At 39.7% G+C, this 12266-nt stretch overlaps 1 protein-coding gene across 1 annotated transcript in view; it reads left to right on the top strand.

The window, feature by feature from the left end:
- The window catches only part of Galnt1 (polypeptide N-acetylgalactosaminyltransferase 1), a 79757-nt gene that overhangs the window by 60401 nt on the left and 7090 nt on the right, over window positions 1-12266 (top strand). The window contains exons 8-10 of the mRNA XM_051163091.1: window positions 1490-1607; window positions 3927-4107; window positions 5573-5712. Of these exons, the coding sequence (XP_051019048.1) occupies window positions 1490-1607; window positions 3927-4107; window positions 5573-5712 (439 nt within the window). The remainder of the gene's footprint in view (window positions 1-1489; window positions 1608-3926; window positions 4108-5572; window positions 5713-12266) is intronic.

A 12266-nucleotide genomic window follows, 5' to 3' on the forward strand; every position in this document is an offset into this window, starting at 1 on the left:
TAAACTCCCAGTCCACAAGAAAAATGCTGGTAACATAAATATATTTTCTTTCCTGTATGAAAACATTACAGATCTCTAAGTTCAACCTGTGCTTATCAAGCTACTTCTCAGTTATATCCTTACGTTAAAGTACTAGCTCAGAGTTGTGTTTTGCACTGTAATGTGTTTACTAGCATACATACCATCTGGATGGTAGTACTGATTAGTAAAGTTAGAAAAGCTTGTTTCATATAGTTTTTTAAAAAATAGCTAGACTTAGCAGGGGATAAAGAAATACCCATTAATAGTCTTTTATTATACTTGATCCCATGTGTCTTTATTCAGGAAGGTATAAGAAGCATGCTGGTAAGGATATGACCTAGACTTTGAGGTACCCAGACACCCTAGTATTTATCCTAATTACATCCACCTGCAGCTTCGCTTTTCTCCACTTTGCTCCTATTCTCAGCTTTTCTGGTCTGCTTTCCCATGAATTCAAATACAGTTTTGAAGAAGGCAAAGGGTTTTTTTCACTCATATTCTTTTCCCGAGCCAGCCTGAGTTCTTACCAGTACAAGGACGCTCTTGGTTCAGTTCAGTGTTAAATCAAGGACTCTTAGACATTTGAAAACTTTGGAAATTACAACTTTCATCGGAAGGACAATGCTGCTTCCCTAGAGAGGCCTGGAATAGTGTCAGTGACTTCTGGACTTAGGAGCCTTATCCTTGGATCCAACACCTTTTATTTTCTCCTGGTGGAGTCAGTTTTTTCTCTTCATATCCATCCTTCATGGAAATTAGTGGTGAACAGAAATCACCACCGATACCCATTAATTTAAACCCTCCCGTCATTGTCACCGCTCTGCTTAGTTCTACGCGCTTTTCCTCCATTCCACCCTGTGTATGCCTGGACTTGTCTTTGACAGAAAACAGACCGCAGGTGGTCAGAATGGTGGTCCCTTTAGGAGTACGTTAATGTTATTCTGTATTGCATTCCTCCTTTTCTTTAAGATTCTGTAAATCTAGGGAAGGTCTCTTTGTTTTCATCCTGTTTTAACCTGTCATTTTTTCAGTTCTTGCTACCCTTCAGAACTGGCATATTAACCCTAACCTGAGTCTAATTGAATAAAATAGTTAACTATCTTTACTAGAATTGTGGAGCCAAGTCATGCAGATTATGAGAAGTACATTCAGTTTAAGGAGTCTAAGATAGTTGATTGGTACCAAGGATCAAGAAAGGTGCTAAGGACAGGAAGGATACTTAGGACTTAACACAGCACGAGTAAGGGTGCAGATCATGTCTAACACACACACACACACACACACACACACACACACACGCCATCAAAAACCAAACTCTTAAGTGTATAGACATTTCTGAAAAGGGCAAGAATAAGCACTAGTCTGTAGTTATGAACAGCTGTAGACCTATAGAACTTTTAAAAACAAACACTGATTATAAATTTTAAATTATTAAAATTAATGGCATAGTATTATGATTGAATTTCAGAACACCTACAATGGCCGGAGGCCTTTTTTCAATAGACAGAGATTACTTTCAGGAAATTGGAACATATGATGCTGGAATGGATATTTGGGGAGGAGAAAACCTAGAAATTTCCTTTAGGGTAAGTTCCCTCTGACAAAAAAATAAAATCTTTTACTTAACTACAAATATGTGTTCATTATTCTTGTCTATATAAGAAATAAAATTTAGTGAGTTTAATCTGACTCCAGAACCTTCAGCCTATAGAAAGTTTGATGACACTGTGGAAGATTGTTAAAAACTATTTCAACAAATAATCCAGTTACCTTTTAACAGTCTAGCTGTTAAACCTATGCATAATCCTTCAGTTCTCTGTTATTTTAAGAAAGTAATTCAATAGCAACAAACAGCAATAGTTGTAATTTAAACAGGCTGCTCTGGTATGGAACTGTAAAAATATAATTTCACCTTGTGTTATATACTTCTTGTAAAAACATAATATCATGTTGTGTTATATACTTCTTGTTTAATTGAAAATTGTTCTCTTATTAAATCCGGTTACCTTATCAGTTTTATATTTTTCAATAAAAGGCGACAACAGTTAGGGAGATAGCCAGCCAGTAAAGTGAATGCGTATATGCATGGAGATCTGCGTTTGATTCCTAGCTTCCGTCTAAGAAAAGCTGGGTATAGATAGGCTGAGACGGCCCAGCAGGTAAGGACACTTGTTGCAGTCTGAGTCAGTCCCCAGGACCAATATAGTAGAAGGAAAGAACTGACTCCCTCAAGTTGATCTCTGACATACACATACCAAATAAAGTAACTGCTTAATTTTTTTTTTTTTTTTAAGGCTGGGCATGACAAATACATGTTGTAATCCCAGTGCTGGGGACACAGGGACAACAGAATCCATAGCTAAATCAGTGAACTCCGATTTCAGTGACTGATCCGGTCTCAAAAAAAATAAATAAAATAAGGTGCAGAGTGATTTATAAAGACACCCAACTTGAACCTCTGGCCACCACACACACATGCATGCACATAGACCACAAAAAGGAAGAAAAGAGCAAAGCAGTTCTGAAATTACTCTTCAGTTAATTCAGCTTAGTTGACTTTTCATTTCATATTCACACATCAGCATGTTAGATGGTAATGTGTGCTGCTAAATAGCTTCTAACACACAGTGCACTATAGCGCAGACAAGCTGAGTGTGCTGTAGGTGGGTGCAGGAGGCTCTTGTTCCCACAGAATGTCTGCCTACTTGTAAAAGAAGAGGTTTGACCCATCTAGCTCTGACACTGCGCTGAATATTTAACAAAGGCAAAGTTCTTTGAAATGTGAGTTTTAATTGCAATTAGGAGATTTTCTTTTATGGTGTAAAATATATTTTGAACCAGTTGCACTGAATTAAGAATATAAACCGAGGCTGGGCGTGGTGGTACATGCCTTTAATCCCAGCACTCAGGAGGCAGAGGCAGGTGGATTGCTGTGAGTTCGAGGCCAGCCTGGTCTACATAGCGAGTCTAGGACAGCCAAGGCTACACAGAGAAACCCTGTCCCAAGAAAGAAAAAAGGGGGGAGGATATAAGCCGATACTTCATTTTCCTTTTCTCCCATGTGTTTTATTGATTGAACACATAGACCAGGACATGCTGTCTTTGTCTTGTGGAAGAAACCATTGTGGGTGTCTGTTCTATGTGATGAGTCCAGTGGCACAAATTTGGAGTGGCAGAAATAGAAAAGAATGTGGCCGGATACTCCATGACCATGAGTGTGTGTGTAGTGGAGTGTTAAATCATAAACCACATCAAACATGTTATATATACAAAACAAACATAGTAATATGGGACATTTCCTGAAATAGTGTCCCTTGTTGACAAAGGCTGATTGTACTTCAGCGGTTTGAATTTATGATGCTGTGCGGCATCATCTGTATTTAGAGAGTTGCTACTATACATCTCATTCTTCTGTATATATATTCGTAACCTGTCTAATCTCTATTTTAATCTGATTTTGACCAAAATTTTAAAAAACACTTGATCCTACGGTAGTTTTGGCTGTACACCAAAGCAGGATCTCTGAGACCTGAACTTCGTTGTTTCTTTTTTGAGACAGTCTCACTGTGTAACACTGGCTCGCTTGGATCTCACTGTGTTGACCAGGTTGGCCTTAACTCACCAAGATCATTTCCTCTACCTCTCAAATGCTGGCATTTAAGGCATAGACCACCATAGCCAGGCTTGTGCTCTGAATTTTAAAGTACGTGTTCAATGCAGTCTATTTTGCTCTTTCATTTGATACTTTGGAGACATTTTTGGGAAAAATTTACCAATAACTACAGGTTTTCTATTCAAGGTTATAAATAAAAGCCAAAGCCCTGTTCAATTGAAAAGAAATTACCACACGAATACTACAGGAACCTTTAGTAGGTTGTTACTAAACTGTGTCCTGGCCTTTTCAGATTTGGCAGTGTGGAGGAACTTTGGAAATTGTGACATGCTCCCATGTCGGTCATGTGTTTCGGAAAGCTACACCTTACACGTTTCCAGGAGGGACAGGACAGATTATCAATAAGAATAACAGGCGGCTTGCAGAAGTATGGATGGATGAATTCAAGAATTTCTTCTATATAATTTCTCCAGGTTAGTGTATTTTGTGTGATATATGCAGGAGTGTGCCTTTCTTTTTGTATGTATGTATGTGCATATTTTATTTATATATATATAATTTATTTCAAATCTGAGGGGATTGGCACTTGTGCCGTAGCCCATATGTATAGTTCAAATTCTACTTGTAGAAGTTGATTCTCTTTCCACATTATGGGTGCCAGGGATTGAACTTGGTCAGGTCTTTAGGTTTTGGTAGCAAGAATCTTCATCCACTGAGCAATCTCACTGACCCAAGATTGTATCTTTCTTGTTCCTGATTCTAAGGAGAAGTTAGAAGGATTGGAAGCAAAGATTTGATAAGATTATTGTAAAGATTAGTAAAAATCATAGTTCAGAAAATGTTTGTTATAGTATGCCTGAGATATTAGCAGTGATGCTAAATATCTTGGTTAATTTTGCTGACCTAGAGTTGTGCGTTTGTGTCTGTCTGTCTCTCTGTCTCTTTCTTTTTACCTCACTAGAGCATTTGACATTTATTCCTGTGAGATTTCATCTTAATTTTCAGCCCTTTTCCTTGCTCACAAAGCACTTTCTTTGGGCATTGGCTCCCCACCCCCCAACATAAAAATGCTTTGTGTGTGTGTGTAGACAAGCTCTGATGTACCCCAGGCTAGCCTTGAACTCACTATGTAGCTGAGGATGACTTTGCTTTTCTGATCCCTCTGCCTCCATCTCCCAAGTGCTGTGATTAGGGGCCTGCATGACGATATCTGTTCTATGTGATGCTGAGGACTGAAGCCAGAGCTCCGTGCATACTCACTAGATAAGCACTTGCAGCTGAGCCGCATCCCCTGCCCCACAACACAGTACCGCTTCAGAACAAGTAATGAGCATTCTCTGTAAGCAGGCCCTTGATGCTGCTGTGTGGGACATAATGAAATCATCTCATGTCACAAAGCTAGTGCAGAGACTATAGCATTCCTCAAGAAGCTTCTCTCCAAGAATTTTAATCTGCTAATCAGGCTTATGTGTGTCTGTTTTCTCCTCAGCAGTAAGTCTGTCTGAAAGTATTCTACCTTGGTTATTCAGTACAATACTTCAAGACTCAAGTGGGTGTAAACACATTTTAGTGAATTATATGAGAGAAAGCTAACTGGAAATAGTTGTGCTGTTTTAATATTTGCACCAACTAGATTTTAATTTAAATTTTTTTACCTTAATGTACATTAAAATTTTTGATCCTTATATAGTTTATTGTTGTCTAATATTAGTATGTATTACATTCTCAAATGAATTTAAGTTTTCTTTGAAAAAAATCAAAACACATGCCTTATTGTTGTTTTCTAGTCTGGGAGGTGGCTCCATAGTATATCACTTGTAATGTCATACATCACCTAAGATCCCCCATTTCCCACTCGGCTGCTTTGTGAGAATGAGCATGTAAGCAGATGTGTGTTGCCAAATAGAACTCTAATCGATCACTTATTTCTTTCAACAGGTGTTACAAAGGTGGATTATGGAGATATATCATCAAGACTTGCTCTGAGACATAAACTACAGTGCAAACCTTTCTCTTGGTACCTAGAAAATATTTACCCAGATTCTCAAATTCCACGTCACTATTTCTCATTGGGAGAGGTAAAACAAATATATGTATATACATACATATATATGTACATACATATTCTATATAGTTGTTATATCTTTAAGAAGTAAAGCTTCTAACCTCTAAGATTGTGTTTTGTTTGGTTTTGTTTTTTGAGACAGCATTTCTCTGTGTAGTCCTGACTGTCCTGGAACTTATTCTGTAGACCAGGCTGGCCTCAAACTCACAGAGATCCACCTGCCTCCACCTCCCAAGTGCTGAGATCAAAGGCAAGTACAGGTGCCACCACCACTCAGCACACCTCTAAGGTTTTTGTTGTTGTTGTTTTTTAGGTTGGTTGTTTGTTTTTTGAGACAGAGTTTCTCTGTTACACAGAGCCCTGGCTGTCCTGGACTCTTTGTAGACCAGGTTGGCCTCAAATTCACAGAGATCTGCTTGCCTCTGAGGCCTCTGGAGTAGTGAGATTAAATGCATGCGCCACCGTGCCCCACTCCTCTAAGGTTCTTAAAGTATCTTCATTATTAAAAAGTATCTAACCTCAAGTATGGGTAAGTTCTTATTAACTAATAGTCTGCCTCATAATATGAAATCTTGGTAAGTCTTTGTCATCATTCCACACCCACACCCACACCCGTACTAGAAAGTGAAACCAAGAATTTCCACAGTGCTAAGCAGGTGTGAGCCACTTCCCCAGCAAAATCTTAATACATTTTTTTTTATCACATTATGTTTTATTAAAATACAAATGCTTGGGGCTAGAGAAATTGCTCAACAGTTGAGAGCACTTGTTGCTCTTGCAGAAGACTGGGGTTTGGTTCACAGTACTCACATGGCATCTGTATATAACTCCAGTTACAGAGGATACAATGCCCTCTTCTGGCCCCTCAGGGTATGAGGCATACACGTGGTACACATACATATACACATACATACACACATGCAGGTAAAACACACACGTACATGAAAATAAATAGATCTTTTAAAAAATAATTTTACCAGGCTAGAGAGATGGCTCAGAGGTTAAGAGCACCGTCTGCTCTTCTAAAGGTCCTGAATTCAATTCCCAGCAACCACATGGTGGCTCACGACCATCTGTAATGAGTTCTGGTGCTTTCTTGTGGCAGGCAGGTGCACATGCGGGCAAGATACTGAATATATAATAAATAAATCTTTAAAAAAAGAATTTTACCAAGAAGACTTTTGTTACAATGTAGTAGTGTCTTTAGTGGACTTATTTTAAGAAGCTAAGCTGTTTACTTGGAACCTGTACTTCTAAATCTAATACTCGGGAGTTAGTCCAGATCAAAGCCTAAGAAATTTCAGTGAAGATAAATTGACAAAAGTTTGGAGTACATGTTTATTTTCCTTCAGGAGTTAAACAAAAAAGTAGGGAAAGTGCTGAAAATCATGTTTGTGTCTGATGATTCCCTAAATTGATTCTCTTAGAATTCAACACTATTTTTTCTTAAAGTAATTGGCTTATTAATGCTTATAAATAAGACAAATTTGCAAATTAGTTATACTTTTTATCTCAGTGCATGCCTGTACTCAGGGATCTAGTATGAAAAAGATGCTGCTGTCTGTTACAATGACTGACAGGAAACGGTTTCTTGTGTCCTGATGGTAGTTAGCTATCAGTTCTGGCTCTTAGCCAAACCTCTATTCTGTGTTTAAGAATTTGGATTGGACCTGGGCTTGGTGACACATACCTTAATCTGAGCACTGGGAGGCAGAGGCAGGTAGATCTCTGTGAGTTTGAACTATATAATAGAGGAACCCACCCACCCCCCCAAAAAAAACAGCTGGGTCTTTCTTACTAGACTGTAGAAATTTTTGTGTGCATCACTTAACGAATCCATTACACTATAATTAAGCCCCTCCCCCCCAGTGTTTGAAGCTAAAGCATTGAAGCCCTTCGCTAGAACAGAATACTCTAGCCTAGTAAACCATAAAGATTTGAGGTCTCTTTTCCTTAGTAATCTAACTGCTCAAGATCCTGTTTGTTAGCTCAAGGCAGTAATTTTCAACAGCCAATATAGATTTAGTATCAGTTTAGCTGCTTAAAATAATAATCTAGGAACAAATGTATGAAAGTGTATTAAAAGAATTTGTTTTACTGGACTGTGTGGTAAAAGACTTTTTTATTGTCAGTGATGAGTTTGAAAGTTACTGTCCTCAAGAGCCTCTTTGATAGCACTGTGCTTATAGTGCTAGCATCAAATGTTTTCTGGGTACTGGCCCTTCATCATTGCCTGCCTTTGTACGTCTTTTGCAGGGGACACGGGCTTCTGCCTTACCACACTGTAGTCAGTCATTCCTCTCTTCCTCCCTCTAAAACCCTTTGATTGGCATTTGACTCAATTTTCTTCTGAGACACTCTTGGAAGTTAAAATGCCTTATATGTGACATCCTTTGGGGGACTCTGTAATCATTGAGTTTACAGAAAATTTTCAGGAAAGGTTCTGTCAGGCACATAGGCACATTGACTGTCTCTGCAGGGATAAGACACTTGTACCTACAGGGAAAATCTACCCTGTTTCTATGCCTGTGTTCCCTGACTGCCTTGGACCACTTTTATACTGTGGCACTAGGGCTAAGCAGTTGTCCTGGAAGCCAGATTACTCACAAACTGAAAGTGTGCATTCTCTGGCCCCTGCTGTATGCAGTTAGGCACAGTTTTTGCTCTATTCCTTATCCTCACCTTCCTGCTAGTCTTTGACTACTTAAGCCTTTATTGAAGCATTTCTTCAAGTTGGTAAATTTTAACTTGTTTTACTTCCTCTTTTTTACTTGTTAGTGTAAATACTATGCTTTATCTTTCTCCTCCTCCTCTGAAAATGTTCAGTTTCCATTGGGTTGATAGACCCAGAAATATGTCTGTGCTGCTTGTTCTTGCCTTTCTCCCACTATTCCTCCACTGTAGCAGTGGAACATGTAGGGCAGCTACAGTTTGCTGCAGATCTTTATGTGCTTTTAATTACAAATTTAACATAGAAGAAATTACAAAGCCAAGTAAAGAGGGAAATCCAGCTGTTTTGTGATCTAGATGTCCTTTTGTAAGCCATAATTGCACATGGGGGTATATGTCAAGAGGGCCACATGCATATCTTTGCCTTCAGTCTTCCTGACACTCAGGGTATATATAGTCCAACCTCTGTAGGAGGTTGGGATTTCTTCATTGATTTATAATCATTGGTGCCTACATGGCATAAAATAGTGAAAATTCCACTCTTATTGATGCTATAGTCTACTTTGGGAAATAATGAAAAATATAAGTATGTCACATAGTGACAAGAGCAGATGAGATAAAGGTTGACTGATGGGCATGAAAATCATGCTATTTTACCTAGGATAGTTGAGGAAGGCACCCCAAGGTAATTTGTGGGCAGAAACATAGAGAATAACTAAGCCATATACATTGCTGAGCTTAAAGTTTCAGAACAAGCAAAAGTAAGTACAAAGGCTGCTGCGGTGTACTTGGCATATTTCAGAGTAGTAGGAAGGTCGCTTGTCTAGAAAAGAGCAAGTAGGCAGGTAATAAAAGATAAGGACAAAAGCATGAAGAGAGAAAGCTGGGGAGATGGCTCAGTGACCATAGCATTTGCCTCACACACATGAGGACCTGAGTTAGATCCCAAGAACCCATGTAAGGCTGAGCATAGGTGTGTGTTTCTGTAATCCCAGTGAGACAGGAGAATGAAAGTTCCAGGGTCAATTAGCCAGGTTTACGTAGTGGCAAATAGCAAAAAGAAAAGAAAGACTCCATTTCACACTGCACAGAAATGGATGATAGCTAGAGGAGACTATGGGAAAAGGGAAATGATTTCTTTATTTTTATGAAGTTAAACTATGTGCTGAGTTTTCCCAGTGACTTTTCAGAGTCTGGTACAGGCTGAGGCCTTAGTTGTACCAGGATTCTTCAAAGTTTTATTAAGAATGTCTGGGTCTCCTTGAAGCCATGCTACATACCCATGTTACAAGGAAATTTGTGTAAGAATGGTGTGGATGACCTTTATCATTTATAAAAATTGGGAGCAGTGCTAAAAGAAGTAAAGCTTTGGGTGGAGATTCCCTCAATGGTTCTAAGCACTCGCTATGCAGAGGACCTGGGTTTTATTTCTAGTGCCCACATGGTGGCTTATAACATCTGTAACTCTAGCCCCGAGGGATCTGATGCCTCTTCTGACTTCCATGGGCAGCAGGCACACACATAGTGCACAGACATGCAAGAAAAGCTTTAAAAATTGAAATAGAGCTCTGAGAGGCTCAAGTCTTGTACCTGTTGATGGCCATCGTTAACTGGCTTCCTAAGTCCAGTCAGAATGAATTGTCTGCCAGTCTATAAACCTAAGCAGGGTGTGTTAGGTGGGAACATGGAGTCCCACTGTACGCTGTCTAGATACTGTTTCGAATGTGCTACAACAACTGTATTTGTAAGATGCACCTCTACCTGTAGGTACTACTAGTCTGTCTCCTGAAGGGGCCCCGTGTATGCGATAGGCACTGTCAGAGCCTTGCTGAGAGCCTTCCTTAGGAAGCCTGGAGAATGATGGACATAGCCTTTGTTGCCTAAGACTATGATGGCATTTAGACTGAGATTCCAGTATTTCATAAATATTTAAGTGGATTTGCTATTTTAAAAAGAAGGAAGCCTGCTGATGAGAATGACCTAAGAGAAGGAATTTGACCAAGCCAGCTTCCTACCCCTTAGGAAAATTTCTTTCAAAAAACAACAGCAAGTATAGGCAAGATATGAGACCATGAGGACTTCTGCACCATTGGTGGGACTATACCATGGTACAGGTACTCTGGAAAATAGCATGCAGTTCCTCAGAGAGTGAACACTACATGACTGGCATCTGACTCGGTGCTAGTGTTCTTAATTAGCCCTGAAAATAAGAGCTGTCCTGTGGTGTGGTCACCTGACCTCCAGGGGTGCAGGGTTTTAGGGACAGCAGAGAAAACTCAGATGCCCCAGACAGAGGAGTGGTAAGCAGAAAGTTGCATGTGCAAACAGTAGCAAATTATTAAGCCTTTAAAAGAATGGGCATTCTGACATATATTACTTCATAATAAACTTTGAAGATACTTCACTTAAGTGAAGAAAGCTGGTAACAAAAATAATGTATAATCCTACTTCTGTGAAGTTCCTCCAATAGTTATACGCATGAAAACAGAAAGTAGTGCTACCAGGGACTGATAGAGGTAGAAAGGGGTTTTTTTGTTTTGTTTTTTATTGTTGTTGTTGTTTTATTTTGTTTTGCTTTTCAAGACAGAGTTTCTCAGTGTACCCTTGGCTGTCCTGGACTTGCTTTGTAGACCAGCCTGGCCTCGAACTCAGAGATCTGTCTGACTCTGCCTCCCAAGTGCTGGGATTAAAGGTGTGTGCCGCCACCACCTCCCAGCGAAGAGATGGTTTGTAAAGTGGCTCATGTTTGTAAGCTGGAAAGTTCTGGAGATCTGTCTCACAACAGTGTGAATGTACTTAACCCTCCTGAGCCATCTACTTGAAACTGGCTCCAGTGGTACATGTTATTTTACTTGAGAGAAAGATCTAGTTGTAGGCATCATGCGTTTAAATGGATAGGAGATGGGATCCAGCACAGATGAGAGGGTTTGTTTTAATGTAAAGGGTGGAGCATAGGCAGGTCATGCCTTAGAATAGAAAGGAGAGATGGGGTCAAGTGCAGGTCAGATGAGAGTGCAGGTTTGTGGGGATGCTTGAGAAATCCTCTTGTAATGACTTCGGGTAAATGCAGATTCTTGATTGAGAGTGAAGGCAAGGGCTGTTGGTGGTCGAGGTTTGAGGAAAGAGGGTAGACAGAAACCTAGGCTGTAGGTGAGCCCAGGGAGCTGATGCTGAGTAAAACCTCAGCCCCGGCCCCTTTCCTGTACCTTCAAGTGAGAAAATCTAGGCTGAAGATTTAGAGCAGCCAATCCTTTAGACTGGCTAATAAAAGGTTTCTTTTTCTTTGAGCTGACCCAATTTTGGACAATGCATAAACACAGTTAGCTGGGCTGGAATTTGAGCAAATTAAAAGGTGATACCTGTCCAACCCATGATAGATGGTTGTCAAGGCAAAGTGGTCTCTTACCTTTTCTAGCCTGTTAGTATGCTAAGTGGCATAGACTTTATCATCTGGTCTTGGCATTGCCTTAGAAACACAGGCTTTGGTCGTTTTGTACCAGGTCACATCCAGATGAAAAAATCTCATTTCTGGGGCAATATGGTTAGGATGTCTGTCTTCAACCAAGTCTGCCTTCCAAAGTTTGTACTGTAGGATTTGGAGCCAAATAAATGTTTCATTATAATAGCTAGTAGTTGTTAGTCCTTTGAGTATTGTAAGCAACCACAGAGAAATACAACCCAGACATTTCCTGGTTTAGCTAGTGTGGCAGAGCAGTCGCTGATTCGGGCTATTCTAATGATTCTAGCATTGACGTAGCATCCACTTTATGTTAAGCAGCAGTCTCAGTGCCTTACCAGTATTCTGATGTTCCTCTTCTGATAACTCAGTCAAAAGGCTTTTGTGGAATGGATACCTGTCTAATGGGAAAAGTAAATTTGTGCTATTCATTGGCTGTT

This window comes from Acomys russatus, chromosome 20 (assembly GCF_903995435.1).
Source record: "Acomys russatus chromosome 20, mAcoRus1.1, whole genome shotgun sequence".
Lineage (NCBI taxonomy): Eukaryota > Metazoa > Chordata > Mammalia > Rodentia > Muridae > Acomys > Acomys russatus.